The 19,938-nt window shown below is 63.3% G+C and overlaps 1 protein-coding gene across 1 annotated transcript; it reads left to right on the forward strand.

Annotated features, from left to right (window-relative positions):
• Positions 215-19,535, forward strand: CDC42BPG (CDC42 binding protein kinase gamma). The gene is given in 38 exon segments (XM_013994135.2): positions 215-498; positions 3,062-3,153; positions 3,234-3,317; positions 3,679-3,774; positions 4,073-4,221; positions 4,747-4,840; positions 5,084-5,284; positions 5,371-5,539; positions 5,542-5,618; positions 6,314-6,393; positions 7,442-7,539; positions 7,633-7,713; positions 7,992-8,083; positions 8,170-8,349; positions 8,612-8,707; positions 8,842-8,963; positions 9,039-9,111; positions 9,229-9,335; positions 9,422-9,536; positions 9,739-9,887; positions 9,968-10,056; positions 10,357-10,409; positions 10,492-10,590; positions 10,676-10,735; positions 11,027-11,132; positions 11,425-11,558; positions 11,642-11,781; positions 11,876-11,957; positions 12,611-12,827; positions 13,800-13,862; positions 13,984-14,583; positions 16,095-16,192; positions 16,273-16,357; positions 16,478-16,598; positions 16,743-16,866; positions 17,021-17,144; positions 17,272-17,357; positions 18,345-19,535. Coding segments are annotated over 38 exon segments (4,653 nt in total). The 5' UTR covers positions 215-338; the 3' UTR covers positions 18,402-19,535.

The raw sequence follows: 19,938 nt of genomic DNA on the forward strand, positions 1-19,938 counted from the left end.
CCCCCTCCTTGCTCCGCCCCGCCCAGGAGTTACTCTTCGGGGCCCGCCCCCCCACTTCCTGGCCCGGAGTTGGCCCCGCCCCCGCGCGCCTTCACCTCCAGTCGCAGAGCCCATTGGCCGGCGCACACCTGTGCCGTCCGTCGGGGGGCGGGGCGGAGGGCGGGGTGCGGCGCCCAGGTGAGGGCGCGCAGGCGGCAGCAGAGGAAGGTGACAGCGGGGAGGGCGGGAGGGTGGGGGAAGACTCGCCGACCGACCCGCGGACCGACAGACGGACGGACCGACGGGCGGGCATGCGGGCGGCCCGACTTTAGCCCGGGCTCGGGGCTCCGGCCGCAGCCATGGAGCGGCGGCTGCGCGCGCTGGAGCGGCTGGCGCGGGGCGAGGCCGGCGGCGGCCCGGGGCTCGACGGCCTCCTGGATCTGCTGCTGGGGCTGCACCACGAGCTCAGCAGCGCCCCCCTGCGGCGGGAGCGCAACGTGGCGCAGTTCCTGAACTGGGGTGAGTGGCCCCGGCGGGACGGTGCGGGGGGTGGCCCCAGGGATACCGCTCCAGAGCCTCTCCCTCTGCGCCCCACGCCCACAGACCCTCCCGCGGGAAGCCGCACCCCCACAGGTTCCCTCCGCCCCCAACCCCCGCCCCCGCTGCCCCTGGCGGATGACGTGCACTAGCCCTGATAGGTGCCCCCAGACCTCCCGGTCACCTGCTTACTTTATCCTACTCGGATTCATACACACACTTGTACCCACTCCTAGAACCCGGCACATGTGCACAACACATCTCACAGACAACCAGAACCTTGGTAAAGACCCCAGACACAGGTACACAAAACACACTCCGCCCAAAGTCACGGCCAGGATTCCCTGCTCACATGTCACATCTTATGACCCACAAGAACACACTGTCACACGCAGACCCCTGGGACCTACTGACACACATGCTTTCTCAGGCTCCCACCTTACACATGGACACGCTGAGACACTTCCCTGGAGAGACCCAGGGAAGACACTTTCCTGCCGACCACCCACCCCGCTGGCTCTGTTACACACTTGTCTGTTACGCACTATCCACTCACTATCCATAGATAGTGCACACTTGCACACATCCCCAACACACATACCCCTTCCATTTCCCTGCACACAAGACCCCCCCGAGACTGGACGCAGGAACCAACCTCAGACCTTTTGTGTGCAAGTGACTGGCCGGGCTTCCTGAGGGCTGTTTCCTGGGCTGGAGCAGGGGCCCTGGCTGGAGGTGGGTCTGCACCTCTTCCTGGGGTTGAATCATCTGAGTCACCAGGAGTGGCTGGCCCCGCGTGACCCTGTACCCAACATGGGCACTGGTGCCAGCCCTGGGCTCTGGTCACACCCAGACAGGCCATGGAGGGAGGGCATGGGGGCCTGACCTGGAGGGTGGGGTGGGTGAGTGTTTGCCCAGTGGGCGACTAGCATTCCTGAAAGCAGGCACCAGGCCCGGGCTGGCATGGCTGGGGGCCAGAGAGTTGGGCCCCAGCCATTTCCCCTAGGATGAGGGCAGCCAGAGGACCCCTGCCTCTGCTGTCTGCCAGTCTGCCTGAAAGTCCTGCACCGTGTGTGTGTGTGTGTGTGTGTGTGTGTGTGTGTGTCTGACTGTGTTGTCATCACTCCCGTGATGCCCACGCACACGTGTGCTCCTCCCTCCCTGCCTCTGGCACCTCTGCCTTGGACCCCAGCGTGGGGGCCTGTCTGTTGACATCTCCTGAGGTAACTCTCAGGGCGGTGACTCACTCTGCTCCTGCCCCAACTTGTCCCTGTGTCCCTGCTCCTGCCCAGAGCCCCCCATCCCTATGGCAAGGCGAGGGGACTGGGCAGCCTGTCCTGGGGGCCCGGGGGCTCTCCCGGCTGTGGGCCCCAGGCTTTGGCCCCTGTCTGGTGGATGGGCAGCTGCCCTGGCTTCGAGTCCCCCCCGGAGGCCCGTGATGCGGCTCCGCAGCCACACACACGGACCCGGGAAGGAGACAATTAATGTCTGTAATGAGGTTCCCACACCACCCCTGCTGTGGGGGTTCTGCCTGATAAACCTGTGGAGCAGCTCTCCGTCCCACCCACAGGCCTGCCCAGCTGGCAGGGAGCGGGCCCGCCGGCAGGGGGAAACTGAGGCAGGAAGCCGCACGGCAGCTGCCCCCAGCCCCTGCTGCTCACCCTGGCCCCCCTTGGTCTCCAGGCCCCGGTCCCCTCCCACAGGCCTGTGGCTCCTCCAGGCGGGAGATGTCCCTCCTGGGAGCACCTGAGAAGGGAGGTGCTTGGCCAGGGGCAGGCCGCGTCCAGAAAGGGAGGCAGGGCTCAGAGTCGCAGGGCTGGTCGGGCCTGGAGGAGCTCCTGGGCGCTCACACCCTCAGGCGCCAGCGTCGGGCACCAGGGAAAGGGTTCTTGGCCCTGCTTTTGAGTCTTGTGAGGACCCAGGCAGACGTCTCTGTGCCTCGTGGGAGGCCCCACGAGGGGGACACAGAGCCTGTCCACCCAGAGCCCCGCAGGACCATGTCCTACCTGTCCTCCGGGGCCGCCCCAGGCCTCCCTCCAGCCAGCCACCTCTGTGCCTACAGGGTCCCCGGCACCCGGCCCACAGCTCCTCGGTGGCAGAGAAGCCTCTCTGGGGACAAGGAATGTTGCCCGTCCAGTTTCCCAAGACAGGCCCTGGCCTGGGCCTGCTAGGGGGCCGGGGACTGTGAGCTGGGGGTGGGAACGGTATCCCCGTCATGTCATCCCAGGGTGACCTGGCCGGCCGGGGTCAGCCCCCAGGCTGGGGAGGACTACACATCCCATCAGCCCCTGGGATAGAGGCCACCTGGAGTCTGGGGAGAGGGGTCCAGGGAGCCATGGATTCAGAGAGTTCCAGGGGCCGGGTGGTCAGCAGAGCCAGGACCCCACATTCCCTCCACACATCCTGAGGGGGCTGAAGCTCCTAGCAGCCCTTGGCCAGAGGCCATCGCTGGGGAGGCATCCTGGCTGGCCTCATGGGAGTTGCAGGTAAGAGGGAGCTGGGGCCTCCCCGCGGGCTCCCTGAGCCGCCCTCTGTGTGTCCTCAGTCAGCCCCTTCGTAGCAAAGGTCAAAGAGCTGCGGCTGCAGAGAGATGACTTTGAGATCTTGAAGGTGATCGGCCGAGGGGCCTTCGGGGAGGTGAGCAGAGGGCCCTGGCTAGGGGGGAGGAGGGCCTCTGCGCCCAGGCTGGCCTGACCCCAGTGTTCTCTGCGGCTCAGGTGGCTGTGGTGAGGCAGAGGGACAGTGGACAGATTTTTGCCATGAAAATGCTGCACAAGTGGGAGATGCTGAAGAGGGCTGAGGTCAGTGTGGGTCTGGGGGAACTTTGGGGGCCTGCAAACAGGGGTGCCTAGAGGCCTCCAGGACCTGCAGGGGAAGTGGCTGGGCAAGGGTGCTGAACAGGCAGAGGATCCACTCCCAGCAGCCTCGGACTCCTCCCAGCCCTTCCTCACAATAAGCCTTTGTTAGAACAAGCAGAGTCGTTCCCATTGTCCTTATGATAACACTGAGGCCCAGAGCCGTAACGCACAGGCTTGGGCTCACACAGACGACCTTGATCTGAGCTCCTGGACTTACTGAGTCTTCCTCCATCCCCTGAGCTGGCAAGGTGGGGTTCCTGGGCTCTGATCCCCCTCCCCTCCCTTATCCCCAAACCTGTCACAGACGGCCTGTTTCCGGGAGGAGCGGGACGTTCTGGTGAAAGGGGACAGCCGCTGGGTGACCGCTCTGCATTACGCCTTCCAAGATGAGGAGTACCTGGTGAGCATGCTCAGCAAGGTCGGAGGAGGGTCACCTGGGGATGAAGGAGAAGGCCTTTGGGGGCCAGAAGCCCTGGTCCAAGGAGAGGGAGCTGCCCCTCCTCCTGGGACCAAGAGGCTTCTGCTCCCGGCCAGGTGGGGCCTGGAGCCTCCTGCCTGGGCTTTGGCTGGGAGCTGGCCTCCCAGAGCTGCTGGGAGACTCAGCCTGTCTTCCCAGAGCCCCGGGGTCCCCCCCCCGGAGGCGGGGCCCTGGGGCAGCCCCACCCCCATCTGATTCTTGCCCCGCCCACGCCATCTAGTATCTGGTGATGGACTACTACGCAGGAGGGGACCTCCTCACTCTGCTGAGCCGCTTCGAGGACCGCCTCCCGCCCGAGCTGGCCCAGTTCTACCTGGCCGAGATGGTGCTGGCCATCCACTCGCTGCATCAGCTGGGCTATGTCCACAGGTGGGACCCCAAAGCCTCTGCTGCCCTTTCCAGCCCCTGTTGACCGCTCTGGGGACAGCGGAGGACATATGTGCCGAGCTCTGGGCTGGGTGCTTCCTACGCACAAGACCTTTGAATTCTCACTCCAAAAAGCTTATGTGACAGGCGCCGCTATCATTCCATGTCACAGTCGAGGAAGTCAGTGCTTTGCAGTGACTCAGCCAGTAGGCGGCCAAGCTCTGGGTTGCACTGGGGAAGTGTGACTCCAGCCTCCTCCATGGCACACTTTACTGCCTCCAGGAGTCGTCCTTAGGGGTCCCTGTCCCCAACCTAACCACCTTCTTCCGTCTCAGGAGCTAGGGGCCTGGCCACCCTCCCTCCCCCTTCCACACATGGGCACCCACACTGCTCACGTCTGCACGCAGGAACATGTGTCACCATACACACTAGTGTGTGCACCTGCCCACACTCACACACCCAGGCGTGTGCCTAAAGGCACATCCCCACACACAGATCAAGCCCCTCACCCTCCCTGCCCTCCCCCAGGGACGTCAAGCCAGACAACATCCTCCTGGACATGAACGGGCACATCCGCTTGGCCGACTTTGGCTCCTGCCTGCGTCTCAACAACAGTGGCATGGTAAGGACCCCACCCCGGGTGGGGGCAGAGGCCACTCAGCTGGGAGAGCTCCCAAGCCTCGTATAGGCGGCATCAGATTCCCAGAGGAGGGAAGGGCCAGGCCGGGGCTGTGGGTGGGGGCACTGGGCCAGCCAAGGCCTAGGGAGGGGGTTGTCATGCCCGGCCCCTGGGCCACGGCGAGGGGCCAGAAGGCTCAGCCAAGCCCCGAGGCAGTCCTCACGGCGTCATCACCCCCACATGCAGGTGGATTCCTCCGTGGCAGTGGGGACGCCAGACTACATCTCCCCCGAGATCCTGCAGGCCATGGAGGAGGGCAAGGGCCACTATGGCCCCCAGTGCGACTGGTGGTCCCTGGGGGTCTGTGCCTACGAGCTGCTCTTTGGGGAGACGCCCTTCTACGCCGAGTCCCTGGTGGGGACCTACGGCAAGATCATGAACCACGAGGTCTGAGTCCTCCAGGTGGGCGAGGCCCGGGGGGTCGGGGCTGGGATCCCAGATACTCACCCGCAGCCGTCTCCCTGGGCCTGCAGGACCACCTGCACTTCCCCCCAGATGTGCCCGATGTGCCGGCCAGTGCCCGAGACCTGATCCGCCAGCTGCTGTGCCGCCAGGAGGAGCGTCTGGGCCGTGGAGGGCTGGATGACTTCCGGAACCACCCCTTCTTCGAAGGCGTGGACTGGGAGCGGCTGGCGAGCAGCACGCTCCTTACATCCCTGAGCTCCGCGGGCCCATGGACACCTCCAACTTTGACGTGGACGACGACACCCTCAACCATCCAGTGAGTGGCGGGTCCCATCATGGTGGGAAAACTGCCTTGAGTCTCAATGGCTCTGGGACACCCCCCTGCGAAGTTCTCCAAAGCAGCTGTTGGGCTGGGAATGAGGCCTTCAGGTCACAGAGGTTCATGAGAATTACGGTTCACCTGTGCCGAGGTGGTTTTGGAGCCAAGTGAAGGTCCTTTGACCGCAGTGTCATCCTATTCATCAGAAATCATCCAAAGGGAGTTCCTGTCGTGGCTGGCGCAGTGGAAACAAATCCGACTAGCATCCACGAGGATGCAGGTTCGATCCCTGGCCTTGCTCATTGCGTCAGGGATCCAGCGTTGCCGTGAGCTGCAGTGTAGGTTGCAGACGCAGCTCGGATCCTGCATTGCTGTGGCTGTGGTGTAGAATGGCAGCTCTAGCTCCAATTCGACCCCTAGCCTGGGAACTTCCATATGCCGTGTTTGCAGCCCTAAGAAGCAAAAAAAAGAGAAAGAATAGAAATCAAATAAGAAGACTCCCAGAAGCACCTGGGAGCCATAACCTCAAGGACTTGTGGGAGTTGTAGTCTTTGGGGGGCCCTGTTATCCCCCTAGGTTCCCCCCAAAGCCAGAAGAGGGGGGCACTTCCAGTCCCAGGGGGTCTCCTGGGTCTCAAGCCTCAGCCTGGAGCTGTGCTCATTGACTCTGACTCTCTTTCCCTCCTTCTGCAGGGGACCCTGCCGCCACCCTCCCATGGGAACTTCTTAGGCCACCACCTGCCATTCGTGGGCTTCACCTACATCTCAGGCAGGTGAGTCTAGTTCTCACAGACCTGGTAGGAAGCTGGAGGCTGCCTGGCCTGGAAACACCGCGAGTGTGGGGTCGGGACCCTGGGAAAGTGACTGAGGGGCCCCCATGGCATCTGCCTGCTCCTGGTGCTTGGCAAGTGTCTCTGGACCCTCAGCTGGACAGACCCCCCACGTCCTCAGGGTCCTGCCTCAGCATTTGGCCCTCACGGTACTCTCCATGGGCAGCTGGGAGTGTACTGACTTGGAGCCAGAGGCCCAGGACCGCGCCCCAGGCCTCCCTTTGCACCTCTGTAAAATGGGCAGGATGCTCTCAGCCCAATTCCATTTGTGGGGCTGGCCTGAGACTGCAGCGAGGTCCTGACAGAGGAGGGGCTGTCAAGTGTCAGCAGACGAGTCTCATCTTCACTCGGGGCGCGCTTACCCGGTACTGGGCGTGGGGGCCCATGTCACCGAGTCCTCCTGAGAGCCCCTGGAAGAGGGCCTATCGTCACCTCCATTTTCCAGTGAGAAAACTGAGGCTCTGATACATTAGGGGACCATGCAAGGTCACGGCTCGGAAGGGCCAGGTACCAGCCCGGGCTCTCCCAAGGCAGGTCTGGTCTGCTTTATTTCTCTTCCCTGCATGAGCTCGGATTTGAGTACAGAGCTGGTGGGCAGGGGGTGTTTCTTTTTCTTTCTTTCTTTTTTTTTTTTTTTTTTTTGCATTTTAGGGCCACACCCGCAGCATATGGAGGTTGCCAGGCTAGAGGTCAAATCAGAGCTGTAGCCATCAGCCTACACCACAGCCACAGCAATGCCAGATCTGAGCCATGTCTGCAACCTATACCACAGCTCACGGCAACGCCTGATTCTTAACCCACTGAGCGAGGCCAGGGATTGAACCTGCGTCCTCATGGATCCCAGTCAGATTCGTTTCTGCTGAGCCACAACAGGAACTCCCAGAGGGTATTTCTTAGATGCATGAATGGGTGGATGCAGAAAAACAGAGGAGGCTTGGGGGTCAGGAGTGAGTTGGCTCTCTGCCAACTCGTGTTGCCCTGCTCTCCCCAGTCCAGGCCCTGAGAGCAGTTCCGAGCAGTTGGCTGCCCTGGAGCGGAAGCTCCGTTGTGTGGAGCAGGAGAAGGTGGAGCTGAGCCGGAAGCTCCAAGGTATGGGGGAGCCAGCTGGCCAGGGCAGGGTGGGTCTGTCCAGGGGGCTGCGGCTGCAAGGCCACCTCCTCACCTGGGTGCCCCCCACCGCAGAAGCTCTGCAGACCCCCTCAGACCATCGGGAGCTGGAGCAGCTACGGAAGGAAGTGCAGATTCTGCAGGACAGGCTGTCAGGTACCACCCAGCACCCCGTCTCGTCCCCACTAACCCTCGCCCTGGGGGTGAACTGCTTTTCCAGCACACCTGAGTCCAGCCTGGGTTCCAATCCCATCCCTGCGCTGTACATACTGTGTGATCGCAGGGAAGCATCTTAAACTCTCTGAGTCTGCATGTAGAAAATGGGCCAAGGAGACCCACCTCCGAAGCTGGGGTGTGGGTTCCGTGAGCTACTGCACGTGGAGCTCCTGCTGGGGCAGTCAGCATGTGCAAGTATCAGGGACAACTCTTGGCAGAGACGCTGAAGGACAGCACAGTGGACGGTCCCCCAGTGGGTAGGCCCGGCCAGGACAGTGACCTGAGGCAGGAGAGAGACCAACTCCTCCAGGTAGGGCTCGAGGTGGGCGAGCGGCCCAGGGCTCGGCGCTAAGGAGGTCCAGGCCCTGACACCAGGCCTTGCCCTCCGGACCCCAGGAGCTGGCCGAGGCTCGGGCTGGGCTGCAGGCGCAGGAGCAGGAGCTCTGCAGGGCCCAGGGGCGGCAGGAGGAGCTGCTCCGGAAGCTGCAGGAGGCCCAGGAGAGAGAGGCGGCCATGGCCAGCCAGACCCAAGCCCTGAACTCCCAGCTGGAGGAAGCCTGGGGTGCCCAGAAGGAGGTGAGTGATGGAGGGTGGGTGGGGACAGCAACAGGGCCCTGCCCCTGTGACCCCTTGAGTGGCTGGAGGAAGCCTGGGGAGCCGGAACGGCCGTGTGCTTTTGCACCCCCCTGTGGCTGGCCGAGGTCTGAGCTGGGGAAGAGGTGGGGCGGTGGAGGGGGGGGCTCCACTCCTGCCGCAGCTCAAAGAGCGAGAGTCTGGAGCGAGGTGGAAGGTGGGCCTGGCCAAGGTGAGCAGCGGCTGCCCCTGCCCGCCCTCACAGCTGCAGGCCCAGGTGGCTGCCCTGAGCCAGGAAGTGACGCGGCTCCAGAAACAGAGGGAACGAAGCCTCGAGAAGGAGTCATCCCGGGTCAACGTGGTGAGGCCTTACCCCTGCCAAGTGGCACATCTCTTGGCCTGGCCTCGCTCAGGGTCCTCAGGGCCAGGCCTGTGTCCCAGGGTGGGCCACGGCTTCTCGGGCCCCTGCCCTGACCCCTTCTCCGTGTCCTCCAGACTGTCCACACTGCCTCTGAGACCAACGGCACAGGATCGCCCGAGGGCGGGCCTCAGGAGGCACAGCTGAGGCAGGAGGTGGCCGCCCTGCGTGTGCAGCTGGAGCAGGCCCACAGCCACGGGTGAGCAGGGGGCCAGGGCAGGGGACAGGGCGAGGGGCTGAGCTGGGGGTCGCCGAGCCATGCTTCTCCCCGTAGGCCGAGTGGAAAGGAGGAGGCTCTATGCCGGCTACGGGAGGAGAACCAGCGACTGAGCCGGGAGCAGGAGCGGGTGAGCAGGGCTGCGCAGAGGTGGGACAGAGGCTGGCAGGGAGGGTGGGCGGAGCAGAGATGGGCAGGGCTGCTGGGGCTCCTGAGGCCTGAGCCCAGCTTCCCATCCGGGCCCCAGCTGCTGGAAGAGCTGGAGCGGGAGCAGCAGAGCAAGCAGAGGCTGGAGGGAGAGCAGCGGGAGACAGAGAGCAACTGGGAGGCCCAGATTGCCGACATCCTTACCTGGTGGGTGCCGAGGGGCTGGGGGCGGGGGCTGGGCCCAGGCAGGGCGGAGAGTCCAGCCGCTGACCCTGTGCCCCCTTCCCAATCAGGGTGAATGATGAGAAGGTGTCAAGAGGCTACCTGCAGGCCCTGGCCACCAAGATGGCCGAGGAGCTGGAGTCCTTGCGGAATGTGGGCACCCAGACTCTCCCTGCCCGGTCGCTGGTGAGCCCCAGGGACACCCAGGGGGTGGAGTGTCAGTAGCCACACTCCACAGATAGAGACACTGGGCTCATGGAAGATCAGGGACTTGCCTAAGCTGACACCGCATGAGCTGTGGGCTTTGAGCCTGGCCAGGTGGCATAGTGGGAGGGGGCATCTTATGTTGAAACCTCCCCCCGCCCCACCCCCGGCCCCCTGCCACCAGGATCACCAGTGGAAGGCACGGCGGCTGCAGAAGATGGAGGCCTCAGCCAGGCTGGAGCTGCAGTCAGCACTAGAGGCCGAGATCCGGGCCAAGCAGGGCCTGCAGGAGCGGCTGACGCAGGTGCAGGAGGCCCAGCTGAGGGCTGAGAGGTGAGACCAGGGGCCCGTGCCGCGAGGGGCCCAGGACCCATGCAGAGGCCTGTGCTGAGGCCTGGCTCGGTTCTTCCCAGCCGTCTGCAGGAGACTGAGAAGCAGAACCAGGGCCTGCAGCAGGAACTGGCTGCACTCCGGGAGGAGCTGCGGGCCCGTGGCCCAGGAGGTGAGTGGCCGACGACATGCTTGTCCTGGAGCAAGTCCTCCAGGTCACCAGGGGTCCCACAAAAGCCTCGCAGGGCTGTGGAGACAAGAATGTGCTCCAGGTTCTGCTGTTTAACCCGCTCTCCGTTAGCCGGCACCTGCGGAGCACCTGCTGTATGCCAGCCTCCCACCTCTCCAGCCTGTGGTCCTTTCCTTATTTTACTGGGATGGAAGCTGAGGCCCCCCTCAGGCCCCTGGCTTCTCAGTTCCAAGTGTTAGAGTGGGGTTCCTGGTCCCAGTGACCCATGCCCTCTGTTTGCAGACACCAAGCCCTCCAACTCCCTGATTCCCTTCTTGTCCTTCTGGAGCACAGAGGTAAGAATGGGTCGGGGGCTGGCTGGGGGGAGCCCCCGGGGGGACACAGGGGCCTTGACTCTGCCCCCATCCCGTTCCCCAGAAGGATTCCGCCAAGGACCCTGGCATCTCAGGAGAAGCCCCCAGGTCTGGATTGGAGCCAGAGCTGAGGCCAGAGGGCCGTCGCAGCCTGCGCCTGGGGGTGAGGACAGGCGGGAGACCCGCAGGTGGGGGCCGGTCCCCATCCTCTGCCTGTGAGCCTCTCACCCGGTCTCGCCCTCCCGCAGGCCGTGTTCCCCAGGGCGCCTGCTGCTACCACAGCCTCCCCAGAAAGTCCTCCTGCGAAGGTCAGTGCCCGGAGGGGCAGGGGAGGGTGGGGCCCCCAAGCCATTCTGCTTGGTTTCCAAGGACCCGCTTGGGTCCCCGCACGTGCCTCCTGGCCCTCAGACCAGTGGGCGTGACGGTGGCCTTGGCAATGAGGTTTGAGCCCGACCACAGACTCTCTGGAGCTCAGAGTTCACACTGTCCCCTGCTCGTTCCCTGGTCCTGCCTGATACTTCAGGGTGACCTCAGGGGTGGGGCTCAGGCCCCTAGAGGCCGTGGTCAGGCCAAGGTAATGGCCATGTCCCCCTCTCCAGCCCGGCTCACACACGCTGCGCCCCCGGAGCTTCCCGTCCCCCACCAAGTGTCTCCGCTGCACCTCGCTGATGCTGGGTCTGGGCCGCCAGGGCCTGGGCTGTGACGGTGAGACCCTCCCCCACCCCGGGCCCCAGCCACAGCCCCTGGGGTGGAGGGAACAGAAGTGGCCCCGACCCTGACCCTGACCCCAGGCTGGTTCTCTCAGCCACGGGCGACTTGCGGCCAACATTTCCCGCTCCTCGCTTTCTGTTTTTCTTTTCTCACTTTTGGGGCATTGGCGACTGCTCAGGGGCCACCCCGGCCTGCGGGATGCTGGGGCTGGGAAAGCCCAGGGTCCTGCTTCCCGGCTGCCCCCACCCTGCCTCACACCATCTGTCGGCTCCCGCTTTCCCTACAGCCTGCGGCTACTTCTGTCACTCGACTTGTGCCCCACAGGCCCCGCCCTGCCCCGTGCCCCCTGACCTCCTCCACACGGCCCTGGGAGTGCACCCCGAGACGGGCACGGGCACCGCCTACGAGGGCTTCCTGTCGGTGAGCTGGCGCTGGGGGAGGGGGAGGACGGGCGTTGGGGGGCTGGGAGCCTGGCGGGCCCTCCCATGCCTGCCTTCCCCCAGGTGCCACGGCCCTCTGGTGTCCGGCGGGGCTGGCAACGAGTGTTTGCCGCCCTCAGTGACTCGCGCCTGCTGCTGTTTGACGCCCCGGACCCGAGGCTCAGCCCGGCCAGCGGGGCCCTCCTGCAGACACTCGATCTGAGGTGGGTGCTGGGCAGCGGCTTGGGGCGGGGGATGCATGGGTCAAGGTGGCAGCCAGAGCCGTGCCGCCTTTGACCTGCTCCATGAACCTCCCAGGGACCCCCAGTTCTCAGCTACCCCTGTGCTGGCCTCTGATGTTATCCACGCCCAATCCAGGGACCTGCCACGTATCTTTAGGGTGAGTTTGGGGGCAGGATGGGCCTCTGTGCTGGCCCTCCTCCAGCCACTTTTTCTCTGTCTCCACGGCTGTCCCTGTCATTCTGTCCCCCGCTCATTTCCACGTGGGTGGCTACAGTAGCCTCCGTTCTGGCCCGTGTAGCCGAGCTTTAGCCTCTGGTACAGAGAGTTTTCTATACATGAAGCTGACGGGGTCCTGCCTTGTTTAGGACCCTTCTCTTGCTCCCTGTCACCCCCAGGGTGGTCCTGCCCTTGGCCATGAGGTCCTACATTTCTGACCCTGCCAGCCCCCAGCCCACCCCCCCATCTTGAGCATTTCCGCTTACTCTCCTCATCCCCCGGCCTCCAGCAGAAATGTCTCGCCCCGGAAGCTCATCTTTCACTGCTTAGCCGGGGTTAGCAAGCCCCACCCAGTGTTCCTACAGTGTCCCATCCTCCCCGCTCTGTGGCACTGGTCCCAGGGCTCTGGAGTTGTCCACGTGCTTGTCTGACCACCCCGCCTGGCTGGCCACCTGCTGCCAGCCAGCACCTCGTGCTGCCCCGGGCAAGCCCACCTGGGTGCTGATGAGCATCCTCTGGTGCAGAGGGACGGGAGGAAGGACGGGCTGGCTGGCTCTCGGCCCTCTCCCCTCCAGCCTGGGTCCCCGCCCGTAGGTGACGGCCTCCCAGCTGACGGTGCCACCTGCCACATGCACCGTGCTGCTGCTGGCAGAGAGCGAGGGGGAGCGGGAGCGCTGGCTGCAGGTGCTGGGCGAGCTGCAGCGGCTGCTGCTGGACGCGCGGCCAAGGCCCCGGCCCGTGTACACACTCAAGGAGGCCTACGACAACGGGCTGCCGCTGCTGCCCCACACGCTCTGCGCCGCCATCATCGGTGAGCCTCGCGCCGAGGGGGCACCGCCGGCCCGGGCAGGCTTAGGGGAGGAGGCCGGGCCTGCAGGGATGATGCTGCCCAGCCAGTCACCAGGACCACCGTCACGGCCCGATGCCTGCAGCCCTGAGCTGCGGACCTTCCCGCCACTCCCGGGGCCGTGGCTCTGCGAGGGGCCTGGGCTGGGGGTGGGGAGCCCGGCCTCTGGCATCCATTTCTCTGCCCTTCCCTTTCTGCCTGTTTGCAAAGAATTTCGAGTGACTGAGCGAGCAGAGGATCTCGGAAGAGAGAAAGGTGGTTCCGTTCCTGGCCGTCTTGCCAGCGGCTGGGTGACTGCGGCCCAGCCTCACACTCTCTCCTCTGGAGCTGCCGTGTTCAGCCAGGGGCCCGGTGCTCAGCGGGGCCTCTGGATCAGGCAGCTGGGGGAGAAGAGAGGCGGCGGCGCTCGCTGGCTTCCCCCAGCAGCCCGGGCCTGGGGCCAGCCCCTGCCCTGGCGGCTGGGACTTCTCCGCAGTCACTCAGGACCGGAGCCACCGCCCGCCTCCTCCAGGTCCCCTGTGTCAGGCGGGAGCCAGGGAGACGAGGGCGTTTATTGAGCAGGGATGGCTGTGAGCTTAACACTCACCCTGCCCTGCTTCATCTCTTCGCAGCCTCACAGCAGCTCTGTGAGAAAGGTACCACTATTATCCCCATAGTACATAAGGGGAAACCAAGGCTCCGAGAGGTGACGTGACTTACCCCCCAATCCCACAGCTCGGGGCGGGGGGCCTCTTACCCTGACTCCTGGCCGGTGGCCCTTCCCCATTAGGGCCAGTCCAGACTCTGGGACAGGAGGGTCCAGTGATGCAGGAACAGTGGGGTTGCCGTCTCCGTGTCCTCAGGAGATGCTGAGGTCCGGCAAGGGCAGGCCGACTGCCCAGTCTCCTGCCTCTGGAGGGGCCCTCTGACCCCTGACCCTCTCCCTCCCTCCACCAGACCAGGAACGGCTTGCCCTGGGCACCGAGGAGGGCCTGTTTATAATCCACCTGCACAGCAACGGTAGGAGCCAGGGCTGGGCAGGGCGGGCGTGGGAGGGTGTCAGCGTCCCCGGGACAGAGGAGGGTGGGCCCCAGGCTGCTCCTGGCTCAGTTGGTGACACTGTCCCTCGCCACCCCCGCAGACATCTTCCAGGTGGGCGAGTGCCGGCGGGTGCAGAGGCTGGCAGTGAGCCCCACAGCAGGCCTTCTGGCCGTGCTCTGCGGCCGTGGCCCCAGCGTGCGCCTCTTCCCCCTGGCCGAGCTGGAGAATGCAGAGGCATCCGGTGCCAAGATCCCTGAGTCTCGAGGCTGCCAGGCACTGGCAGCCGGGCGCATCCTGCAGGCCCGCACCCCTGTGCTCTGTGTCGCAGTCAAGCGCCAGGTGCTCTGCTACCAGCTGGGCCCAGGCCCGGGGCCCTGGCAGCGCCGCATCCGCGAGCTGCAGGCGCCAGCACCTGTGCAGAGCCTGGGGCTGCTGGGCGACCGGCTGTGCGTGGGAGCGGCCGGTGCCTTTGTCCTCTACCCGCTGCTCAACGAGGCTGCGCCCTTAGCGCTAGGGGCTGGCCTGGTGCCTGAGGAGCTGCCACCGTCCCGTGGGGGCCTGGGCGAGGCACTGGGGGCCGTGGAGCTCAGCCTCAGTGAGTTCCTGCTGCTCTTCACCACTGCTGGGATCTACGTGGACAATGCCGGCCGGAGGTCTCGCATCCAGGAGCTGCTGTGGCCAGCAGTGCCCACGGGCTGGGGTAAGGCCTTTGGAGGGCAGGGCTGGGCACCTGCAGTGTAGCTTACGTGTTGGAGGAAGACAGGGTCCTGCCCAAGCTCCTGAGGCCTGCGTGCACCCCGTGCCCGGCCACAGCCTCAGTGGCTTGCACAGGATCTCCTTCCCATGCCTTCACTCGTGTTCATCCCCTGCTTGAACTGCTCCCCTTTTTGTACCTGGCAAACTCTTAACCAAGTCCAGCGCCAGTGGCAGCTCAGGGCCTAGAGCTGGTAGGACCTCCGTAAATGACCACCATGACTGCTGCCATTGTCATTACCGCTTTCAGGCTGCCTCTCTCCCCCACCACGGGTCCTTTGTGCCCTCTTTGTTCAGACCTCTTCCCTGGCTTTTTTTTTTTTTTTTTTTTTTTTTTTTTTTGGTCTTTTGTCTTTTTAGGGCCGCACCTGCAGCATATGGAGGGTCCCAGGCTAGGGGTCTAATGGGAGCTGTAGCCACTGGCCTACGCCAGAGCCCCAGCAACGCCGGATCCGAGCCACATCTGCAACCTACACCACAGCTCAGGCAACGCCGGATCCTTAACCCACTGAGAGAGGCAAGGGATCGAACCTACAACCTCATGGTTCCTAGTCAGATTCGTTTCCACTGCACCGCGACGGGAATGCTTTTTGTTGTTGTTGTTTTAATGGCCACACCTGTGGCATATGGGTGTTCCCCAGGCTAAGGGCGGAATGGGGGCTGCAGCTGAGGCCATAGCCATAGCCATGGCAACAGCAGATCCTTAACCCACTTGAGTGAGGCCAGGGATCAAACCTGCATCCTCACAGAGACAACATAGGGCCCTTAACCCACTGAGCCACAATGGGAACTCTTTCTCTGGCTCTTAACACCTGGTGATGACTGGTTTGGTGCACTGGGGGCCTGCAGATGGATGGAGGTTGGTGCTTCATCCAGCCCCCAGCCCAGGCAAGCACACCCGAGGGGCTGTGAATTTTAGAGGAATGAATGAATGAATGGATGGGGCAGGTAGCTGCAGTGATGAGATACCAGCGGGAAGAGAGGGACAGTGCTCCTTTCATGAACTATCACCCTTCAGGGGTGGGGCCTGTGGGTTGGGTGTAGCACAGATATTCAGAGTGTAGGCGTTTTATCCAGACTGCCTGGGGCCAGTTCCCAGCCCTCACTTTCACTCCCCACTGAGTGACTTTGGCCATAACTTAGCCCTGGGGTTTCTGTTCCCTTTCCTGTAAGTTAGGGGTGACAATGCTACCTGCCCAGAGCGGTGTGAGAATTAAAGGAGAAAAAATATGCAACGTGGTTAGAACTAGACCTGAGACTGCTTATAGTGAGTGTTATTTCTGACCTGCTGTGGAGGTTGGGTGGGGCAACTGGGAGCGTCTTCAGAAGGACCTTCTATGGGGCGTGGAAGTTATTGTCCTGTGAGTGCACAGGGTGTTCCCTGTGATACAGAAGAAACAAGCCCAGAGAGGTGCCTGACTTGCCTGGGGCTGCACAGCAGAGCTTCCCCCCCTGCAGGTTATGCAGCCCCGTACCTGACAGTGTTCAGCGAGAACGCCATTGACGTGTTTGATGTGAGGCGGGCAGAGTGGGTCCAGACGGTGCCACTCAAGAAGGTGAGGGCCCACTCAGACCCCTGGGGCGGGACTGGGGTGTGGTTGCATAGTGTGGTCTGACCTCTGTGCCTGCTGCTCAGGTGCGACCCCTGAACCCAGAGGGTTCCCTGTTCCTCTACGGCACAGAGAAGGTCCGCCTGACCTACCTCAGGAACCCACTCGCAGGTGAGGGAGTGGGAGACGGAGGCGGAGTGGGTAGGGGGAAGGATGGGGGTGTGACCCCGAGCACCAGCTGGGGCCCTTGGGGTCTTGTGAGCACCGCCCAGCTCTCTGCTTCTCTTGCAGAGAAGGACGAGTTCGACATCCCGAACCTCACCGACAATAGCCGGCGCCAGCTGTTCCGCTCCAAGAGCAAGCGCCGCTTCTTTTTCCGCGTGTCGGAAGCGCAGCTGCAGCAGCAGCGCAGGTGCGCGTGCGTGGTGCGGCGGGTGGGCGGGGTGTCCTCTCTTGGGGGTGGGGCAAAACACAAGCCACCACCCAGAGGGCCTGGCGGTGTCACCTTCCCCGCCCCCTCCCTTACCCTTCACCCCTTCACCCCTTCCCCCTGCAGGGAGATGCTGAAGGATCCTTTTGTGCGCTCCAAGCTCATTTCCACGCCCACCAACTTCAACCACTTGGTGCACGTAGGCCCTGCGGACGGGAGGCCCTGCGCCGGGGAACTGCCCCCAGGACGGGTGAGTCCTCCGGAGCCAATCACAAGCCGCCCTGGCGAGTCTGAGCCAATCACAGCCTCTGCTTACCTGGCCTGGGCCTCAGCTACTGCAGGCTGAGGGCCGCGTGCGGTTCTTTGGACCGGGTCCCAACCCTCCGCACACTGTCTCCCAACAGGCTCCAGACCAGAAGGGCCGAGGTGCCCGCAGCTCTGGCCCACAGCGGCCTCACAGCTTCTCAGAGGCCCCGCGACGTCCGGCCTCCATGAGCAGTGACGGCTTCGCTGGAGACTCAGACCCCAGTAAGGACGGCCTCACAGCCTCCGCTACCTCTGTGTCCCCCGCCTCGCTCCCCCCCGTTTGCACCCTCTTTGGGTCCCTCGAATCTGACCCTGGATTTTTGTCCCCTTGTTCATTCTCCTGGAGCAGTGAAGAAGAAACCTTGGACATCACTGTCCAGCGAGTCCGTGTCCTGCCCCCAGGGACCTCCAAGCCCCCCAGCCTCTCCTGTGCAGGTGAGCCAGTGGGAACTTCCCCTTGCCCCCGTTCAAAGGCAGGCAGCTCTGTTCTGGGCTAGGACCTGAGGCCAGAGGACAGGGTCAGCCTGGGTGGGAATCTTGGCTGTTACTGTCCCAGCAGCGCGGTCCCTGGCAGGGTGCCAAGCCTCCCTGAACTTGTCTCACCTGTAAAGTGAGATTATTATCATGATACCTGTCTGAGGTGAAGTTACATGGCGCAGGGGGAGAACGCCACAGCAAGGGAGCTCTTGGGATTCCTAACAGAGGCCCAGCCTGTGGCTGAGAGGTCAGAGGAGGGAGCAGCCACCCTGGCCGGGGAGAAAAGACCTAAGGAATTGAGAAGACTCCTGCTCACCCTCCAGCCACCCTCCAGACCCCTGGCCCTCGCCATATTCTTCCCCCCCTCCAGGCTCTTAGCACTGCCATCCTCCCTGTTTTTGTTTGTTTGTGTTCTGCCACACCCTCGGCATGTAGGTGTCCCCGGCCATGGTTCAAACCCGTGCCACAGCCGCGGCAACGCTGATCCTTAAGCTGCCGTGCCACACGGGGACTCCCCATCCCCCTGCTTTGGGGGCCCTTTCCTCTCTCAACCTGATCAAGGCCCAGGCCATGCTCAGGGCTCTTCTCTAAAGACCACTTGGCTGCCTGGTCGGGTGGTCACTGCCGCCCTGGGGCTGGCCCTTTTGGCGCCCTCTTCTCTCTACCCCCTCCTTGTCGATCCTGCTGTGCTGTGGTTTTCGTCCAGGCTCCTTGATGCCAGGGCTCGTGTTTGTCTCCTGCCCCCAGTAAAGCACCTGTTGGTTGGATGTAGAGTGAATGAACAGAGGGCCTTTGATTTGGGCTTCAAGGTTAAGGATTTCCTTGGTTCTTCTCACGTGCCCCCACTGCACCTCACATCTGACCTCCTCTGAGGGCCCGGCCCAGCCTTCCTCCTGCTACCCCACCTTCCTCCTGCTACCCCACCTTCTTCTCTTTCCCCTCCAGGTCTCAGAGCGGCCCCGGAGCCTCCCCCCGGCCCCTGAATCTGAGAGCTCCCCTTGACACCCTCTGGCGGGGCCCACCCCAATCCCAGGATTGAGAGACTTGAGGGAGCAAAGAGCTTGAGGAACGCCATACTCCGGCTGGTCCGGGATGTGTGGAAATTCGGACTCAGGGAGGGCCTGGGCTGGGCAGCAATGGGGACCCTGGCCTGGGTTCCCCAGGCCGGTGGCGGGGGCGGGGGGGGGGTGGCTGGGAGGGGGTCTGACTCCGAGCCCTCATCCCGCCTTTCCCCTCCGCTCCCAGCCCCAACCTGTGTTCGCCATGGGGAACAGGATGGCCCCCTTCCGCCCTGGGGGCCCCTCTGCCCTGGTGTCCAGGGCTGATCGTGCCAAAGCTCGCATTTGCAGGGCCGAGCCCTAGGAGGCGTGTGAATAAGCGTCGGGATGAGGGACAGAGAAGGGCCGGGTCCCTGGGAGCAGTGGACTGTTTAACCCCCAGGGAGGCCGAGCTGGGGCACGTCCCAGCCTCCACTCAGGGTCAGGGTGGGAGAGACAGAGACGGAGGGAGAGCATGTAGGTGAAGGAGGTGGGAGAGGCAAGAGGCAGGAAAGTGCAGAGGAGGGGACGTGATGGGAAGCAGGTGAAAGCCATTCAGAGGCTGCGGAGGCAGGGAGAAGGATGGAGGAGGAGGGATGGAGAAGAGAGAGGCCAGAGGAGAGGGGAGGGGGCTGGGGGAGCGCCCAGGGGGCGTCTCTCTGCGGGAGCCGGTGGGGGTGGGGACAGGGAGGGGCTCCTCGAGCAGTGGAGCCAAAGGACATTGTCACGGAATCCGTCCAAGAGGAAGGTAACTCCTAGACAGGGAAGGGATGGGGGGGTATTTATAAGGGCTACTTGGTGGAAGATGGGCACCCCAAGGGTCTCCAGGCACACTGTGGCCCTTCCCAGAAAGGGAGGGGTCCTTCTTCTCAAAGCTTCAACCACTCGTGTATTAGGGGATCATAGGGGCATTTTATTATTGATCACAGTCGCCATTATTGTTATTATATTACTATTTTTATTATTAAACCTCCCCCTCCAGATAAGTAGGGGGCAAAATAAGTATTTATCTTCTCAAATGCCATATGCAAGGGAGGGATCAACCCTGACGCTCTGTGAGGCAGTAAGAAACCAATAAAGACAACTTGCGAAGCTGCTGGCCTCCCTGCCCTGATGTGTCTTCCTGGGGTTCAGAAAATGGAGGGAGGCGTGGGGGGATCAGGGGCAGCCAAAGACCGACCGGGTTGTCTTCCTGTGTTTTCACGAGTCAGATGACGTTCAAATGGAGGTAAATGAGGAGAGCTTAAGAGTGAAGGGGTGGGGAGTTGCTGTTGTGGTGCAGCAGAAACAAACCCAACTAGGAACCATGAGGTTGCAGGTTCGATCCCTGGCCTCGCTCCGTGGGTTAAGGAGCTGGCATTGCTGTGGCTCTGGTGTAGGCCGGCGGCTACAGTTCGAATTGGACCCCGAGCCTGGGAACCTCCATATGCAGTGGGTGCGGCCCTTAAAAGCAAACAAAACAAAACAAAAAAAGTGAAGAGATGGCCCACAAAAGGGTGCAG

This window comes from Sus scrofa, chromosome 2 (genome assembly GCF_000003025.6).
Source record: "Sus scrofa isolate TJ Tabasco breed Duroc chromosome 2, Sscrofa11.1, whole genome shotgun sequence".
NCBI lineage: Eukaryota > Metazoa > Chordata > Mammalia > Artiodactyla > Suidae > Sus > Sus scrofa.